Genomic DNA, 18328 nt, shown 5'->3' on the forward strand with positions numbered 1-18328 from the left:
CGGCGGGCGAAGCCAGTGACCGGCCTGGAGACGGACCCTGGGCGGGGGGCGTGGGGTGGGGTGGGGTGTGTGTGTGTCCCTGCCACCCCCTGCTCGCCCTGCTCTATATGTGGGCGACCCCTCCGCTCCCAGGGCCCCGGCTCAAGGGGGACCCTGCAAAAATAAATCACTGGCAGCGACCTGCAACTCCGGGCCGCTGACAGCCCCCTGGGGCAGCAGGGCTCAGGCCGGCTTCGTGCCCTGGCCCCACGCTGCTCCCTGAAGCGGCCGGCTGCTGGCACGTCTCTGTGGCCCCCGGCACCGTCCCCGGTGGTGCTCGTGGGCACGGGCAGCGTCCCCCCCGGCAGAGGCAGGGCCAGGGCAGGCAGCCGGCTGAGCCCTGCTGTGCCACCGGCCGGGAGCCACCTGTGATAAGCGCCTCCCGGCCCGAGTCTGCACCTCGCACCCCAACCCCGGCCCCAGGGTCAGCATCCCCCTCCTGCACCCAACTCCCTCCCAGAGCCCGCACCCCCTCCTGCACCCCAACCCTGGCCCCAGCCCGGAGCCCCCTCCTGCACCCAACTCCCTCCCAGAGCCCGCACCCCCTCCTGCACCCCAACCCTGGCCCCAGCCCGGAGCCCCCTCCTGCACCCAACTCCCTCCCAGAGCCCGCACCCCCTCCTGCACCCCAACCCCGGCCCCAGCCCGGAGCCCCCTCCTGCACCCAATTCCCTCCCAGAGCCCACACCCCCCCCTGCACCCCAACCCCTGCCCATAGCCTCCTCCTGCACCCAGCTCCCTCCCAGAGCCCGCACCCCTCACCTGCACCCCAACCCCGGCCCCAACCCGGAGCCCCCTCCTGCACCCAACTCCCTCCCAGAGCCCACACCCCCTCCTGCACCCCAACCCCTTGCACCCCAACCCCCGCCCATAGCCTCCTCCTGCACCAAGCTCCCTCCCAGAGCCCGCACCCCCTCGTACACCCCAACCCCCTGCACCCCAACCCCTGCCCATAGCCTCCTCCTGCACCCAGCTCCCTCCCAGAGCCCGCACCCCTCACCTGCACCCCAACCCCCGCCCCAGCCCGGAGCCCCCTCCTGCACCCAACTCCCTCCCAGAGCCCGCACCCCCTACTGCACCCCAACCCCCTGCCCCCCAATCCCCTGCCCATAGCCTCTTCCTGCACCCAACTCCCTCCCAGAGCCCACACCCCCTCCTGCACCCCAACCCCCGCCCCAGCCCGGAGCCCCCTCCTGCACCCAACTCCCTCCCAGAGCCCGCACCCCCTCCTGCACCCCAACCCCCTGCACCCCAACCCCTGCCCATAGCCTCCTCCTGCACCCAGCTCCCTCCCAGAGCCCGCACCCCTCACCTGCACCCCAACCCCCGCCCCAGCCCGGAGCCCCCTTCTGCACCAAGCTCCCTACCAGGAAAGACTTGTACACAGGGGCCTCACCAAATCGCATCACCCCTGGCCCACGGGACAGTTAATCCGGCCCTGCCCATCCCGGCCAGCGACTGGGCCCTACGACACCCAAGGTGCTGCGCTGGGCCCACCCGGTCTCTCGGCCCTTGTGGGGGAGGCTTTGGCTCCACTTCCCGGCGGTGACGTGTCTCCTTCGCTTTGGCAATTTTCTCACCCTCCCCACCTTGGAAACGTGTATTAGCCACAGAACAGCAGCGACGGCTCCGGCTGGTGTCACCCAACCCCCCCCCCGAGGAGACCCCACTCCCTGCCCAGGGAGAGAACCCAGGAGTCCTGGCTCCCAGCCTCCCCTGCTCTAACTACTCGACCCAACTCCCCTCCCAGAGTGAGGAGAGAACCCAGGAGTCCTGGCTGCCAGCCCGGAAGCAGCCATCATCCCATTGAAGCCAGAGTGGGGGGGGTGGGGGGATTTCTTGTCCCCTTGTAACTGGTGAGTCACTGAGCTGTTTCTGCAAAGCCCCCCCAAGAACCACAGAGACAGGAAGTGGGGGGAGGCGGCCGGGTGCAGAGAGAGAAACCGCTCAGAGAGCCAGCGAGAGAAAGGGCGGGGTTTGAGAATGGACAGATGGGTATGGGGGGGGATAGGTTGATAAAGGGGGTGTCTGGGGAAGGATAGATATGGGGTACTCAGGGATGGATGGAGTACAAAGGGATCAGGGTACACAGGGATGGATTGATGGGGGTACACAGGGATCAGGGTACACAGGGATGGTTAGAGGGATGGATGGGGATACACAGGGATCGGGGTACACGGGGATGGTTGGAGGGATGGATGGGGTACACAGGGATCAGGGTACACAGGGATGGATGGATGGGGGTACACAGGGATGGTTGGAGGGATGGATGGGGTACACAGGGATCGGGGTACACGGGGATGGTTGGAGGGATGGATGGGGTACACAGGGATCAGGGTACACAGGGATGGATGGATGGGGGTACACAGGGATGGTTGGAGGGATGGATGGGGTACACAGGGATTGGGGTACACGGGGATGGTTGGAGGGATGGATGGGGGTACACAGGGATCAGGGTTCACAGGGATGGATGGATGGGGGTACACAGGGATCGGGGTACACAGGGATGGACACATACTGCCTCCTCGGACATTCACTCTCCTCACCCAGCCCCACAAGTTGCTTCCTGCTACGTATCAGCCCCGCCCCCGTGACCCCACCCGCCGCGGGGGACACAGCCAGGACGTGGGTGCAGCCGCACAGACTGTGCAGAGGACACCCAGGAAGGTAAGGACACATCACGCTCTGCTCCCCCCAACCCCTGCCATCAGCTACGCTCCGGGACCCTCTACACTACAGATGCCTGCAACCATTAGACCCCGCTCCCCTTCCAGAGCCAGGGGGAGCACCCAGGAGTCCTGGCTCCCAGCCCCCTACTCTAACCACTAGACCCAACTCCCCTCCCAGAGCTGGGGACACAACCCAGGAGTCCTGAGCCCTGTGGGTCATGTGGTGGGTCCCCAGTAGCGGAGAGAGGCTGAGGGGGGGAGAGTCCATGGGGTGGTCATCCGGGGCAATGTGAGGAAGAGGGATGAGGAGCCAGATACTGGGCTGGGGGGTCCATGGGGCTGAGCCGGGGCAGCAGGGAGTGGGCGGGATACCGGGCTAAGAGGGTCCATGGGGCTGATCCCCAGGGCGGGGGCCGCAAGCTGGCTGAGGGGGGCTGGGTTTGCGTGGGTCCCAGGCTGATAGGAAGGTGTAAGAACGGCTCAGGGAAGTGGCTGGGGTGTGAAAAGCAGTTGTGGAGAGCTACGCTAACCACTAGAGAACACTCCTCCCTGCCCCCACTGGGGCTAGAGAGAGACCCAGGCGTCCTGGTTTCCAGCCCCCCTCACTCCCTCTAGCTGCTAGGCCTCACTGCCGTCCCAGAGCCAGGGAGAGAACCCAGGAGTCCTGGCTTCTAGCCTCCCTCCCTCTAACCACTGACCCCCACTCCCCTCCCAGAGCTGGGGATAGAACCCAGGAGTCCTGGCTCCCAGCCCCCCCACTGCAGCAGTTTGACTCAGCGGGGCCCAGCTGGGATGCTGGGCTGGGGGGTGGGGAAGGGGCTATGACAGCAAAGGGGCAGGGGGTGTCCCCCGACGCCAGGGCTCATGCACCCAGCTCGGGGTTCCTCTTGCAGGTCCGGTAGCCAGGACGCTGCCCGGTGGCCCGGCTCGCTGGAGATGCAGGCCTGCGGCGTGGGGAGCTGCCTCCTGGCCACGCTCAGCCTGGTGCTGCTCTGCATGGCTCTGTCCACCGACTACTGGCTCGTGGCCTACGGCCCCAGGGCCACGGCCCACAGCGGGCTCTGGCAGGTGTGCGTGGTTAATGAGTGCAGGAGCCCAGACCACATCACCGGTGAGGAGATGGCCGGGGCTGGGATGCGGCCCCCTCTGGGGTGTGGCGTGGGGGGCTGATTTTCCAGGGGCCTCTCACCCAGCGCTGGGATGCGGCCACCTCTGGGGTGTGGCGCGGGGGGTGTTTATATGGGATCCCAGGCCTGGTGCTGAGACATGGCCATCACTGGGGTCAGGAAGGGGGCTGGTTTTCCAGGGGCCCCTCACCCAGCGCTGGGATGCGTCCCCCTCTGGGCTGGGGCGGGGGGGCTGGTTATACAGGGGCCCCTTGCCCAATCCTGGAGCGTACACAGACAGCTCTGCCGATGCCCCTCACTCCCGACCCGCAGCCCCCCGCGCTCCACCCCCCTCGTTAACCCTTCGTGTCCCTGCCCCCCCACAGGGTATATACAAGCCACACGGGCCTTCCTGATCCTGGCCACGCTGGCCACCGCCGCGTCCGTCCTGTTCCTCCTGGTCTCCCTCACGTCCTGCCTCCACAGCCCTGTGAGCACCTACCTCCTGGCTGCCATCACTGGCTTCGCCGCCGGTAGGGACTGGGCTCAGGGCCTGTCCCCTGCGGGAGGCGGGGGCTGGTCTGGCCACAGGGTGGGAGGGGGGTTGGCCGGGGGGGGCAGGGAATGGGGCACGGGACCTGTCCCCTCTAAGGGGTGCCAGCTCTCATCCGGCCCCAGGGTGGGGGACTGGCTGTCTCAGGGGGTCCAATCTGGCCCCACTGGGGGAAGGGATGCTGTCCCAGGGGGTCCGATCTGGCCCCATGGGGGGAGACCGGCCGGCTCGGGGGCTCTAACCCCTCCCCCCCCCCGCAGGCAGCTGCACCCTCATTGCCATGGGGGTGTTCAGCGGCGAATCGTGGCACAAGAACCCGGACAGGATGATCCAGCTGACCTTCGAATGGTCCTTCTACCTGGGCTGGGCCGCCCTGCCGCTGCTGGGCCTGGGCGGTGAGCGCCGGGCCGGGGAGGGGGTGCTGTGGGGAGCGGGGTGCTAGGGGGCATGGTGGGAGGGGGCGCCCTGGGAAGCCAGGGCAGGGAGTCACGGCAGGGCAGGGTGCTGGGGGGAGAGGCCAGGGGATGGGGTGCTGTGGGGAGCGGGGCAGGAAGCCATGGGGGAGCAGGCGGCGGGGGAAACTGGGGTAGTGGGGGGCAGGGGTGCCGTGTTGGGGGGAGGAGGCTGGGGGGCTGCAGGAAGGGGATGCTGCGCAGGGCGAGGGGAGGAAATCGGGGGAGGGGGCGGCACTGTGAGGGCAGGGCGCTGTGGGGCAGCGGGTACTGGAGGGGGCTGGGGGGCTGTCTCCAATCTCCCCCATCTCCCCCCAGGTGCCTTCGCCCTTGTGGCCCACAAGCGCCACTCAGGGTACGAGAGTGTGTGACCGGAGACCCGGAGATATGGGGGACTGGATAGACCCCCCCAAAAGGCCGCTGCTGTCCCCTGCTGGAACGGAGCCGGCAGCCCTAGAGGGGAAAGGCCCCGTGCCCCATTCCCTGCCCCAGCCAGTCCCCGGCCGCTGCCGTGGGGCTGGAGGGCTCCCGTCCGTTGTTTAGGGTCTGTTCTTCCTCGGGCCTTTTCCTGCTTTGAAATAAATTGTACCTCTGCATCCAAACCCCGTCTCCCCCCACTTACTGGCCCCAGAGCGGGGATCGGGCCGGGTGGGCCCCGGGGCTAATCGGGGGGCAGCCTGGAGCATGGGGGTTCCAGAATCTTGGGGTTACCATGGGAGTCAAGACGTAATTAGAGCCAGGGGAGGGGGAGCCTGGCTCTTTGGCTCTAACGATTAGGACAGACCCCGAGGGATACCTGTCCAGTGCCCAGCGGTGGGGAGTCCCGGGGGTTAACCCCCCCCAATGCCCAACGGCAGGGAGTCCCGGGGGTTAACCCCTCCAATGCCCAGTGGCAGGGAGTCCCGGGGGTTAACCCCGCAAATGCCCAGCGGCAGGGAGTCCTGGGGGTCAACCCCACCAATGCCCAGCCGTGGGCAGTCCTGGCGGTTAACCCCGCCAGTGCCCAGCGGCAGGGAGTCCTGGGGGTTAACCCCACCAATGCCCCGTGGTGGGCAGTCCTGGGGGTTAACCCCACCAATGCCCAGCGGCGGGCAGTCCTGGGGGTTAACCCCACCAATGCCCAGCGGCGGGCAGTCCTGGGGGTTAACCCCGCCAATGCCTAGCGGCAGGGAGTCCTGGGGGTTAACCCCACCAATGCCCCGTGGTGGGCAGTCCTGGGGGTTAACCCCGCCAATGCCCCGTGGCAGGGAGTCCCGGGGGTTAACCCTACAGCTTTTTCAGCGTTTCTGTGCCTGGTCTCCCCTGTCTATGATGGGCTCCAAGCTGGGGGCGGCCGGGCTCTGTTTCTCCTGCGTGGCGACCGTCCTGCTGGCGGTATCCGCTGCCACCGAGTCCTGGCTCCAGCTCTGGGTCCTGGGCATCATCATTCACCGGGGTCTGTGGAGGGAGTGTCAGCTGGAGGCCTGCACCCCCCTCCAGGGCCAGCGAGGTAGGGACATCGGGTTAACCCTGCTCTTATCCAGTGGCAGGGAGTCCCACTGGTTAAACATGCTCTTATCCGGTGGCATGGAGTCCCACGGGTTAACCCAGCTCTTACTTAGTGGCAGGCCGTGACCCGGCTTAACCCTGCCAATTTAAGGCCCAGTGGTGGGGAGTCCCGCATGCTACATCATCAGGGAGTAGCTGCATGGGGAAGCTGACTGAAGGAAAAGTGGGGGGCTCAGCTCTACCCCCAAGGAGCAAGCCCTGGGTTCGGGGGGGGGCAGCTCCCCCTTTTCCTCCCCACTTTGCTGCTGTCAATGCCCCGTGCATGGAGTGTTGGGGCCATCCACATGGGGACACGGCAGGGCATGGGGAATAGTCCTGGGGGCTGGGTCGAACCCGGACCAGGTGCGGCGGGACCGCAGGGCAGGAGTTGGGGGGGACCCCAGGGTGTACAGACGGGTGGGGGTGACAGGGCGAGCTCTCACTGACCCCCTCCATTTCTGCTCCCCCCCGCCCGCAGCGTATGTGGGAGTATCACGGGGCTGCCTGGTTCTGGCCCTCGTGGGCAGCTACCTCTCCGTGGTGTGTGGGGCCCTGGCGCTCGCCCCCCGCCCGGCCCCCAAGAGACTCGACTGGGCCCGGGGGGCTGCTGCTCTCTGCTTCCTCACAGGTAAGGGGAACCCCCCAAATCCCTCTCCTGCCCTCTGACCCCCAAACTGCCTCCCCCCTTCCCAGCCCTCCTGACCCCCAACATCTTTCTACCCCCCCACCCCACCCTCTGACCCCAACTCCTCCCCTGCCCCATCCCCTCTTTCCACACTCCTGATCCCCACCCTCCTGCCATCTGACCCCCCCCCCCAGTTCCTCCAGTTCCCCCCACCTTGACTTCCCACCCCCCAGTTCTCCCCAGCCCCACATCTTGTGTCTCGCAGGCACCTTGGCCGTGGTGGCTCTGGGCTGTTTCATGGGCGGATCGGCCGGGGAAGCTGGTGGCAGCTGGGCCTGGTCGCTGGCCGTGGGCTGGGCAGCGGTGCCCGCGGCCGGGTTGGCAGGTGAGCGCCCGGGGGGGCGAGGTTGGGGGGCACGGAGGAGAAGCGTCTTTCAGCCACGCTGACCCCCCCGATCTGTTCCAGGCACCTGCCACTGCCAGGCCCGGCGGAGGGAGCCACAGCGGCCCGAGAGGATCGCCCGGCTCGGCGTGATGCCCCCCGAGGCGCTGGGTCCCCCCGTCTGGTCCCCCAAGCGCAGCTATTAAACCCCGTCTGCCGGCCAGAGGCGCCCCGCGCGACTCGGACCGACTCGGCGCCGCTGGTGGTGGGATGCAGCCACCTCTGGGGCGGGGCAGCCGGGGAACAGCCGCGTAGAACGGGCAGGGGGGGGCGATTGCCCGGCGCTGGGGTGAACCCGGGGGCAGCAAACGGACCCGGCTTGGCGGGGGGGCAGGAACCCGGAGGGGGGAGGAGCAAACAGCCCGGACGCCTGGGTTCCCTCCCGAGGGGGCGGGGCTCCAGGGCTCAGGCAGGGTCCCGCCCCGTCAATCTTCAGCCGGGGGCGGCAGAGGCCCGCCCCTCGTGAGTGGCCGCTGGCGCCTGCGTCACGCCGCGCGGCCCGGCGCGTCACGAGGTCAGGCAGCCATTGAGCGGCAGGGGCCCATGCTGCACGCCGATTGGGCCGGTGGGTTGAGGCCCGCCCACGGGGCACGGTGATTGGTTCCGTGAGAGGCTCTGCCCCCTTCGGGATTGGTCAGAAGTTTAAGGCCCGGTTTGGCCGCCGCGATTGGCTGTTTTCGAACCTGTACACGTTCTGATTGGTCGGCTTCGCTCCATCCACCCAATGATAGCGCGGATTGGATTCTTTCCCCTGATTGGACTACCGCGCGGCCTGGCTGCGACTGGCTGAACGCCCCACATGCCGCGTTCCCATTGGCGGAGCCTGAGGTCGCGCCTCCGATTGGATCTCTGGGCTGCCTGCCCTTCAGCCTATTGGCCGGAGTTCTACAGCCCCGCCCCGGCTCAGGACCCCGCGCCCTGATTGGCTCAGATCCCAAAAGGGGGCGTGGCCAGACGCGGAGCGGGACAATGGCGGCGTTGCGGGCGCTGGTTGGGGTGAAGCGGGTCATAGACTATGCCGTGAAGGTGGGCGGGGCTCGGACGCCTGGGTCCCTGTCTCGGGCGGAGGGGCGGGGGCGCTCGGACGCCTGGGTCCCTGTCTCGGCCGGGGGGCGCTCGGACGCCTGGGTCCCTGTCTCGGCCCCTGTCTCGGGCGGGGGGGGGGGGCGCTCGGACGCCTGGGTCTCTGTCTCGGCCCCTGTCTCGGGCGGGGGGGGGGCGCTCGGACGCCTGGGTCTCTGTCTCGGCCCCTGTCTCGGGCGGGGGGGGGCGCTCGGACGCCTGGGTCCCTGTCTCGGCCCCTGTCTCGGGCGGGGGGGGGGCGCTCGGACGCCTGGGTCCCTGTCTCGGCCCCTGTCTCGGGCGGGGGGGGGGCGCTCGGACGCCTGGGTCTCTGTCTCGGCCCCTGTCTCGGGCGGGGGGGGGGCGCTCGGACGCCTGGGTCCCTGTCTCGGCCCCTGTCTCGGGCGGGGGGGGGGGCGCTCGGACGCCTGGGTCCCTGTCTCGGCCCCTGTCTCGGGCGGGGGGGCGCTCGGACGCCTGGGTCCGCGCGGTGACGCTCTGGCCCCCCAGGTGCGGGTGCGGCCGGGCGGCGGGGTGGTGACGGACGGGGTGAAACACTCCATGAACCCCTTCTGCGAGATCGCGCTGGAGGAGGCCGTGCGGCTGCGGGAGCGGCGCCTGCTGCAGGAGATCGTGGTGGTCAGCTGCGGGCCCCCCCAATGTCAGGTACCCCCCTCCCCCCCGGTGCTTCCTGACCCCCCTCCCCCCCGGTGCCAGGTACCCCCGCCCTCCCGGTGCTTTCTGACCCCCCCATAACCTCCCTGCCAGGTACCCCCCCAGTGCTTCCTACCCCCCCAGTGCCAGGTACCCCCCAGCCCCCTCCCGGTGCTTCCTGACCCCCCCGGTGCCAGGTACCCCCTCAGTGCCAGGTATCCCCTGCCCCTCCCCAGTGCTTCCTGATCCCCTTCCAGCCCCTCCCCAGTGCTTTCAGACCCCCTGCCCCCTTCAGTGCCAGGTACCCCCCCCCGTGCTTCCTGACCCCCCCCTGCTCCTATAGACCCCCCCATTCTTCTACAGTCTTCCCCTCCGCCCCCCCCAGTTCCAGGTACTGACCCCCTCAGCCTATAGACCCCCCCCACCCACATCCTTTTACAGCCTCCCACTCCCAGTGCCAGGTACCAGCCCCCCTAGTGCCTCCTGAACCCTCCTCCACCTTCTCTGGGCAATGCACCCCCCCAGTGTCTCCTGACCCCCCTCCATCACTCCCAGTGCCAGGTACCCTCCTCTTCCCCCCCACCTGCCAAGTACTGGCCCACCTCTTGCTCTTCCTGACCCCCCAGTTCCAAGTACCAGCCCCCACCCCCTGCCCTACTACAGTCTCCCCCCTGCCCTCCCCCCTGATGCCAGGTACCGGCTTTCCCCCCACACTCACCGCATCAGCCCCATTTGCACAAGGACAGGCATTGACCAGCCAGAGGGGGCAGAGAGGCCAAGGGCTGGGCAGGCCCTGGGGAGACAGCCCCCGTTCTGGGGTCAGGGGTTACATTATGGGACCATATGTTGGGTGGGTCAGGATCCAGGGGCTGCCTGGCCTCCCCCTGAATTCTAACTCCGCCCCCTTCAGGAGACCATCCGGACCGCGCTGGCCATGGGGGCTGACCGGGGGCTGCACGTGGAGATCCCAGCCCCCGAGTATGAGAGCCTCGGCCCCTTCCAGGTGGCCAAGATCCTGGCGGTGCTGGCCAAGAAGGAGGGGGTCAGCCTGGTGCTACTGGGCAAGCAGGTGAGTTCCCTTCCCCCACTCAGCCCCACGGGTCCATCTACCCCAGTATCCCGCTTCCTTAGTTGAAACAATAGTAAAGAATGAAATTGTCAGACACATAGAAGAACATAAATTGTTGTGCAAAAGTCAACATGGTTTCTGTAAAGGGAGATCAAGTCTTACTAATCTATTAGAGTTCTTTGGGGAGTGGAGGGGTCAACAAACGTGGACAAGGGGGATCCAGTGGACATAGTGTACTTAGATTTCCAGAAAGCCTTTGACAAGGTCCCTCACGAAAGGCTCTTACGTAAATTAAAGTGTCATGGACTGAAGATAAAAAATCCATTGCAATCGACATACTACACTGGCGAGGGTCAGAGACTGTGCCACACACACTCAAAGAAACTGAGGGACCACCTGATCAGCATCCGGTACAGCAGACAGGAGAAGATCAAGAAGGAGCTCTCAAAACTGGAGTGTCTCATACAAAACCAACCTTCCCCACACACTTCCACGTGGCTGGACTTTACAAAAATGAGACAAGCCATTTACAACACAGATGTCACTTCTCTACAGGGGAAAAAGGACAGTAAACTATCTAAACTCCTACATGCCACAGGGGGCTACAACAGTGGTACCCTCAACTCATTTAACAATACTGTTAATCTGTCCAATCACACGCTTAGCCCGGCAGAAGAGTCTGTCCTATCTCAGGGACTCTCTTTCTGCCCCACTACCCCCACGAACATGATACAGTTCTGCGGTGATCTGGAAGCCTACTTTCATCGTCTCCGACTTAAGGAATATTTTCAACAGTGTACTGACCCACAGGAACCCTCCTACCAGCACTACAAGAAGAAGAATTCTGCGTGGACTCCTCCTGACGGTTGAAATGACAGACTGGACTTCTACATAGAGTGCTTCCGCCGATGTGCACAGGCTGAAATTGTGAATAAACGGCATCACTTGCCCCATAACCTCAGCCGTACAGAACACAACGCCATCTACAGCCTCAGAAACAACTCTGACATTATAATCAAAGGAGGTGCTGTCGTATAATGAACAGGTCGGATTAGGAACAGGAGGCTGCCAGGCAACTCTCCCCCACCACATTCTACAGGCCACTATCCTCTGACCCCACTGAGGGTTACCAAAAGAAACTACACCATCTGCTCAAGAAACTCCGTGCTATAGCACAGAAACAAATCTACATGGACACACCCCTAGAGCCCCGACCAGGGGTATTCTATCTGCTACCCAAGATCCATAAACCTGGAAACCCTGGACGCCCCATCATTTCAGGCATCGGCACTCTTACAGCAGGATTGTCTGGCTTTGTAGACTCCCTCCTCAAACCCTATTATACCAGCACTCCCAGCTATCTTCGAGTCACCCTCAACTTCCTGAGGAAACTACAATGCGTTGGCTGTAAAGGGTCCTGTGGCACCTTACAGACTAACAGACGTATTGGAGCATAAGCTTTCGTGGGTGAATCTCCACTTCGTCAGATGCATGTCATTGCATCGGTGACCTTTCTGAAAACACCATCCTGGCCACCATGGATGTAGAAGCTCTTTATACCAATATTCCACATGAGGATGGACTACAAGCTGTCAAGAATAGTGTATACCTGATGAGGCCACAGCACACCTGGTGGCTGAGCTTTGTGACTTTGTCCGCACCCACAACCATTTCAGATTTGGGGACAACTTGTACCTTCAAGTCAGCGGCACTGCTGTGAGTACCCACATGGCCCCACAGGATGCCAACATTTTTATGGCTGACCTAGAACAATGCTTCCTCAGCTCTTGTCCCCTCCTTTACTTGCGCTACATTGATGACATCTTCATCATATGGACCCACAGGAAGGAGGCCCTTGAAGATTTCCACCTGGATTTCAACAGTTTCCACCCCACCATCAACCTCAGCCTGGACCAGTCCACACAAGAGATCCACTTCCTGGACACTACAGTGCAAATAAGGGATGGTCACATAAACACCACCCTATACCGGAAAACTCCTTCCCACTATACTTACCTACATGCCTCCAGCTTCCATCCAGGACACATCACACGATCCATTGTGCACAGCCAAGCCCTAAGATACAACCGAATTGTCTCCAATCCCTCAGACAAACACCAACACCTACGAGATCTTTATCAAGCATTCATAAAACTACAACACCCACCTGGAGAAGTGAGGAAACAGACTGACAGAGCAAGATGGGTATCTAGAAATCACCTACTACAGGACAGGCCCAACAAGAAAAATAACAGAACACCACTGGCCAGCACGTACAGCCCCCAGCTAAAACCTCTCCAACGCATCATCAACGATCTACAACCTATCCTGGAAAACGATCCCTCGCTCTCCCAGACCTTGGGAGACAGGCCAGTCCCTGCTTACAGACAGCCCACCAACCTGAAGCAAATACTCACCAGCAACTACACACCACACCACAGAAACACCAACCCAGGAACCAATCCTTGTAGCAAACCTCGTTGCCTACTCTGTCCCCATCTCTACTCTGGCAACACCATCAGAGGACCCAACCACATCAGCCACACCGTCAGAGGCTCATTCACCTGCACATCTACCAATGTGATCTATGCCATCCTGTGCCAGCAATGCCCCTCTGCCATGTACATTGGCCAAACCGGACAGTCCCTACGTAAAAGAATAAATGGACACAAATCAGACATCGGGAACGGTAACATACAAAAGCCGGTAGGAGAACACTTCAGTCTTCCTGGACATTCGTTAACAGATTTGAAAGTAACTCTATTTGAACAAAAAAACGTCAGAAACAGAGTTCAAAGAGAAACAGCAGAACTAAAAATCATTTGCAAACTTAACACCATTAATTTGGGCTTGATTAGGGGCTGGGAGTGGCTGACTTATTACAAAAGCAGCTTTGCGTCTCCTGGAATCGACACCTCCTCATCTATTACTGGGAGTGGACGACATCCACCCGGATCGAATTGGCCCTGTCAGCCCTGGCTCTCCACTTGTGAGGTAACTCCCTTCCCTTCATGTGTCGTTTTATTTATGTCGGCATCTGTAATTTTCCCTCCATGCATCTGAAGAAGTGGGGTTTCTACCCACAAAAGCTTATGCTCAAATAAATCTGTTAGTCTTTAAGGTGCCATCAGACTCCTTGTTGTTTTTGTGGATACAGACTAACACGGCTACCCCCTGATACATGAGATAAGAGGGAAGATCCTTTCATGGATTGAGAACTGGTTAAAAGACAGGGAACAAAGGGTAGGAATAAATGGTAAATTTTCAGAATGGAGAGGGGTAACTAGTGGTGTTCCCCAAGGGTCAGTCCTAGGACCAATCCTATTCAATTTATTCATAAATGATCTGGAGAAAGGGGTAAACAATGAGGTGGCAAAGTTTGCAGATGATACTAAACTGCTCAAGATAGTTAAGACCAAAGCAGACTGTGAAGAACTTCAAAAAGATCTCACCAAACTAAGTGACTGGGCAACAAAATGGCAAGTGAAATTTAATGTGGATAAATGTAAAGTAATGCACATTGGAAAAAATAACCCCAACTATACATAGAATATGATGGGGGCTAATTTAGCTACAACTAATCAGGAGAACGATCTTGGAGTCATGGTGGATAGTTCTCTGAAGATGCGCACACAGTATGCAGCAGCTGTCAAAAAAGCAAACAGGATGTTGGGAATCATTAAAAAGGGATAGAGGAGAAGATGGAGAATATTTTATGGCCCTTCTATAAATCCATGGTACAGCCACATCTTGAGTACTGCGTACAGATGTGGTCTCCTCATCTCAACGATGATATACTGGCATTAGAAAAGGTTCAGAGAAGGGCAACTAAAATGATTAGGGGTTTGGAACAGTCCCCATATGAGGCGAGATTAAAGAGGCTAGGACTTTTCAGCTTGGAAAAGAGGAGGCTAAGGGGGGACATGATAGAGGTCTATAAAATCATGAGTGGTGTGGAGAAAGTGAATAAGGAAAGGTTATTTACTTGTTCCCAGAATATAAGAACTAGGGGCCACCAAATGAAATAAATGGGCAGCAGGTTTGAAACAAATAAAAGGAAGTTCTTCTTCACACAGCGCAGTCAACCTGTGGAACTCCTTGCTAGGAGGTTGTGAAGGCTAGGACTATAAGAGGGTTTAAAAGAGAACTGGATAAATTCATGGAGGCTAAGTCCATTAATGGCTATTTGCCAGGATGGGTAAGGAATGGTGTCCCTAGCCTGTTTGTCAGAGGGTGGAGATGGATGGCAGGGGAGAGATCACTTGATCATTACCTGTTAGGTTCACTCCGGGGCACCTGGCATTGGCCACTGTTGGTAGAGAGGACACTGGGCTGGATGGACCTTTGGTCTGACCAAGTATGGCCATTCTTATGTTATGTTCTCCCCGCTCAGCCCCATGGGCCCATCTACCCCAGTATCCTGCCTCCTCCCTGCTCAGTCCCATGGGGCCATCCACCCTGGTATCTCGCCTGCTGTGCCATCCCGGCTGACAGTGCTCCCTGCGGTGGTGGGAAGGGGCCCAAGGAGCCCGTCCAGGGTGTGACTCTTTTTCTCCTTCCCAGGCCATCGACGACGACTGCAACCAGACAGGGCAGATGACGGCTGCGCTGCTGGACTGGCCCCAGGTGCCTGCCCCCATGGAGGGAGGAGGGACAGTGTCCCAGCAGCAGGGGGCTCTGGAGGCTGGGGTGGGGGTGGGGGCTCTCGGCAGCAGGGGGCTCCGGAAGCTGCGGGGGGGGGGGGCTCTCGGCAGCAGGGGGCTCCGGAAGCTGCGGGGGGGAGGGTCCCAGCAGCAGGGGGCTCCGGAAGCTGCGGGGGGGGGGGGCTCTCGGCAGCAGGGGGCTCCGGAAGCTGCGGGGGGGGTGGGGGCTCTCGGCAGCAGGGGGCTCCGGAAGCTGCGGGGGGGAGGGGCTCTCGGCAGCAGGGGGCTCCGGAAGCTGCGGGGAGGGGGGGGGCTCTCGGCAGCAGGGGGCTCCGGAAGCTGCGGGGAGGGGGGGGGGGCTCTCGGCAGCAGGGGGCTCCGGAAGCTGCGGGGGGGAGGGTCCCAGCAGCAGGGGGCTCCGGAAGCTGCGGGGGTGGGGGCTCTCGGCAGCAGGGGGCTCCGGAAGCTGCGGGGGGGGGGGCTCTCGGCAGCAGGGGGCTCTGGAAGCTGCGGGGGAGGGTCCCGGCAGTGTAGGATAGTACGGGCGGGGGGCGAAGGATCCTGGGCCTGTGGGGGTGGGCGGGGGGGGGGGCCTGGGGGGGGGGCGCTAACACCCACCTCCTCCCTGTGCCCTGCAGGGGACCTTCGCCTCTGCGTTGACGCTGGAGGGGGAGCAGCTGACGGTGGAGCGGGAGGTGGACGGGGGGCTGGAGAGCATCCGGCTCAGGCTGCCGGCCGTGGTGACGGCCGACCTGCGCCTCAACGAGCCCCGTTACGCCACCCTGCCCAACATCATGGTGAGGGGAGGCCACTTCTGGGGTGGGACGGGGGGCTGTTTATGCAGGGACCCTTCCCCTGGCACAGAGATGCAGCCACTTCTGGGGTGCAATAGCCAGGTAACTGTGACAGAATCCCCGGGGTGCAACCTGGAAATAGCTTTCGGCTGACCCCCTTTCACTCTCCGGCCTGGGCTCTCTCTCAATGCTTCGCTAGTGACAAGCCCCAAACCCCTCCGGGCCCTGGCGCCCCCCACCCAGCTAGGTCGCGGGAATGCTCCCAGAACCGCTCACCCAGGGCAAGGCCCCGCCTGGCCCCCCACAGCTGTACCCTCCCACCCTGCGCAGCCACCTGGCCCGTGTAAGTCGTTACCCAACCGGCCCCTCCCTCGATGTGGCGAGGACATGCACCAGCCTTTGCAAAGCGAGCTGCAGGTTCCCGAGCGCCCCGTTTGAGGGACGAACCCCCGAGAGCTGGATGGTACGGGACTGTAAGTGCTCGCCGTCAGAGGGCAGAGAGCAAAGAAACGGGAAGCTAAAGGCCCAATGTCCATCTGACACCGTCTCACCCTGGGCAGCGTTGAGATCTGCCACTTTCTCACCCCGCTGCACGTTCCCGGCCGTAACGCGCCGGTTTCCCTCCGAGACCAGGGCCAGGCTCCTTGGTGGAAGTTGTCTCTTCCCTGCACCCTGGGTGCTGCCAACGTCGGCGGGGAGGAGAAAGGCCGAGGCAAGGTGCCACCGTCCGCTGTTGTGTCCCCTCAGGCCATGTGCCCAGCAGACACGGGCCCAGATGCGGCCTGAGCGGTCCCCCGGTGGGGTCGCGTCCACCTGAGCCATGGGGTGGATCCGTCCCCATTGAGCTAAATCCCTTGACTGCAGCTCCCCGGCTGAGCAGGGGTCGGTGAGCGGCCTCCTGGGTGGGGGTCCCGTGTGTGTCACCAGCGTATTTCACGCAGTAAAATCCCATAACCCCCCTACCGAGGGGGGGTGTTTGGACAGAATAGCAGGTTTCAGCAGGTCGGACAATACCATACCCGGCCCGCTCCCTGGGGAACATCCCAGCCACGCTTGAGCGGTGAATACGGGGGTCAGCAGGGGCCGTTTGGAGGTGCAGCATGTCACCGGGGCAGCCACATGACACCAGACCACAATATCGGAGTTTGCTGTGCGGGAAATGTCAGGAACTGGATCCTGATGGGACTCCTGGGTTCTATCCCTGGCTCTGGGAGGGGAGTGGGGGGCAGCTGGGAGCCAGGACTCCTGGGTTCTGTCCCCAGCCCTGGAGGGGGGTGGGGGGGGGATGGGATCTAGTGGCTAGAGCAGGGGGGCTGGAAGCCAGGACTGTTGGGTTCCACGCCTGGCTCTCTCCCCAGAAAGCCAAGAAGAAGAAGATCGAGGTGCTGAAGGCGTCGGACCTGGGGGTCGATCTCTCCTCCCGGGTGGCCATGCAGCGTGTGGAAGAGCCGCCCCAGCGCCAGGCCGGCGTCAAGGTGGAGACCGTGGACGACCTCGTGGGCAAGCTGAAGGAGGGGGGCCTGATCTGAGCCCCCGGCCGGTGAGTGCAGCCCCTGCCCCGGCAGGGCTGGGTGCGTTCTCCCCTTGCAGATACCGACAGTCCTGGGGAGAGAACCCAGGAGTCCTGGCTCTCCGCCCCCCCCCCCCGTGCTCTAACTACTAGACCCCACTCCACTTCCGGAGCTGAGAGATCATCCCAGGAGTCTGGGCTCTCAGCCCACCCCTGCTCTAACCACAAGAGCCCACTCCCCTCCTAGAGCCAGGGGTAGAACCCAGGAGTCCTGGCCCCTCCCTTCCCTTCCCCCCCCCCGCCCCTGGAGTCGTTCCCCCAACTCTGGCACTGATCTCTCTGTTTCTCTTCCAGCCCCTCCTGGAGCCGCTGCACCCGGCTCTCCTGCTGCTGTGACGGGCGGTGCCTTGGGGGTCCCCATCCCTGCGACCTGGCACTGCCCCCCATGATTGTAACCGTGCTGCCTTCCGGCCCTGCCGGCTGTCCCCCGAGCCGCTGCTCCGTCAGCCCTGTGCTCGGGAACCATAAACCCCGCTGGGTCTTTGGAGAGTCGCTGTCCGTCTGTCCTGCATCCACCCCCCTCTTCTGCCCCAGCCGTGCCTGGGGAGGGGCCCTGGCTTTGGGGTCCCCCCAGACCCAGAGGGGGAACTGAGGGTGGGTTTTGTGGAATAAAGGTGGGGTATAAGGGACTGGGGGTGGGATTATGGGCAATTATGGGGGTGGGGTTTATTGTAGAATGGGCGTGGCTTGGGAAGACAAGGTCGGGCTGCAGGGGGAAGAGGTGCAGATTATGGGGGGGAGTGGTAGGGGTGGGGCTTATTGGAGGATTGGGGGTGGGATGCCTGGGCGTGGGGCTTATTGGAGGAATGATGCCCAGGAGCTGGTGCAGGCCCCCCAGGGAGGCACGGACGGGGGCCCCTCACCAGAGCTGGGAACAATCCCTGGGTGGTTTGGCCAGGTGGCTCCTCCCCTCGCTTGCAACCCAGGATCTGGGGCCATTGGAGGAAAAGCAAAGGAGGCGGATCTTGCTGTTTCCCTGTGGAACTCCCTGCCCCTGTGAATGTTCATCCTCCTGCAGGGCTCCACGTGCTGGGCGTAGCAGAGCCCCTGGGGGGCCAGGGGAGATGAGCCCCTGGGGGGCCAGGGGAGATGAGCCCCTGGGGGCGGCAGCCCGGCTCCCACC

The 18328-nt window shown here is 62.8% G+C and overlaps 2 protein-coding genes across 4 annotated transcripts; both read left to right on the forward strand.

Annotated features, from left to right (window-relative positions):
- Positions 1 to 1794: 1794 nt before the first annotated feature.
- LOC311512085 (protein NKG7-like) lies at positions 1795 to 5458 on the forward strand. 3 transcript variants are annotated; one of them, XM_084613113.1, is made up of 6 exons: positions 1795 to 1895; positions 2590 to 2706; positions 3602 to 3819; positions 4201 to 4347; positions 4628 to 4762; positions 5138 to 5458. In XM_084613113.1, exons 3-6 carry the CDS (start codon positions 3645 to 3647, stop codon positions 5188 to 5190), a joined length of 510 nt encoding a protein of 169 aa, XP_084469239.1. In that variant the 5' UTR covers positions 1795 to 1895; positions 2590 to 2706; positions 3602 to 3644; the 3' UTR covers positions 5191 to 5458. The 3 variants fall into 3 exon arrangements, with proteins under 3 accessions (XP_084469239.1, XP_084469240.1, XP_084469238.1); XM_084613114.1 differs by lacking the exon at positions 1795 to 1895 and adding an exon at positions 2016 to 2034; XM_084613112.1 differs by lacking the exon at positions 1795 to 1895 and having other exon boundaries at positions 2476 to 2706.
- A 2835-nt stretch (positions 5459 to 8293) lies between these two features.
- On the forward strand, positions 8294 to 17694 carry ETFB (electron transfer flavoprotein subunit beta). The gene is made up of 7 exons (XM_084614149.1): positions 8294 to 8439; positions 8986 to 9141; positions 10040 to 10198; positions 14762 to 14824; positions 15480 to 15638; positions 16994 to 17175; positions 17500 to 17694. Exons 1-6 carry the CDS (start codon positions 8383 to 8385, stop codon positions 17162 to 17164), a joined length of 765 nt encoding a protein of 254 aa, XP_084470275.1. The 5' UTR covers positions 8294 to 8382; the 3' UTR covers positions 17165 to 17175; positions 17500 to 17694.
- The last annotated feature ends 634 nt before the right edge of the window (positions 17695 to 18328 follow it).

Source organism: Lepidochelys olivacea (genome assembly GCF_965140295.1).
Source record: "Lepidochelys olivacea isolate rLepOli2 genome assembly, chromosome: 24".
In the NCBI taxonomy this organism is placed as follows: Eukaryota; Metazoa; Chordata; order Testudines; family Cheloniidae; genus Lepidochelys; species Lepidochelys olivacea.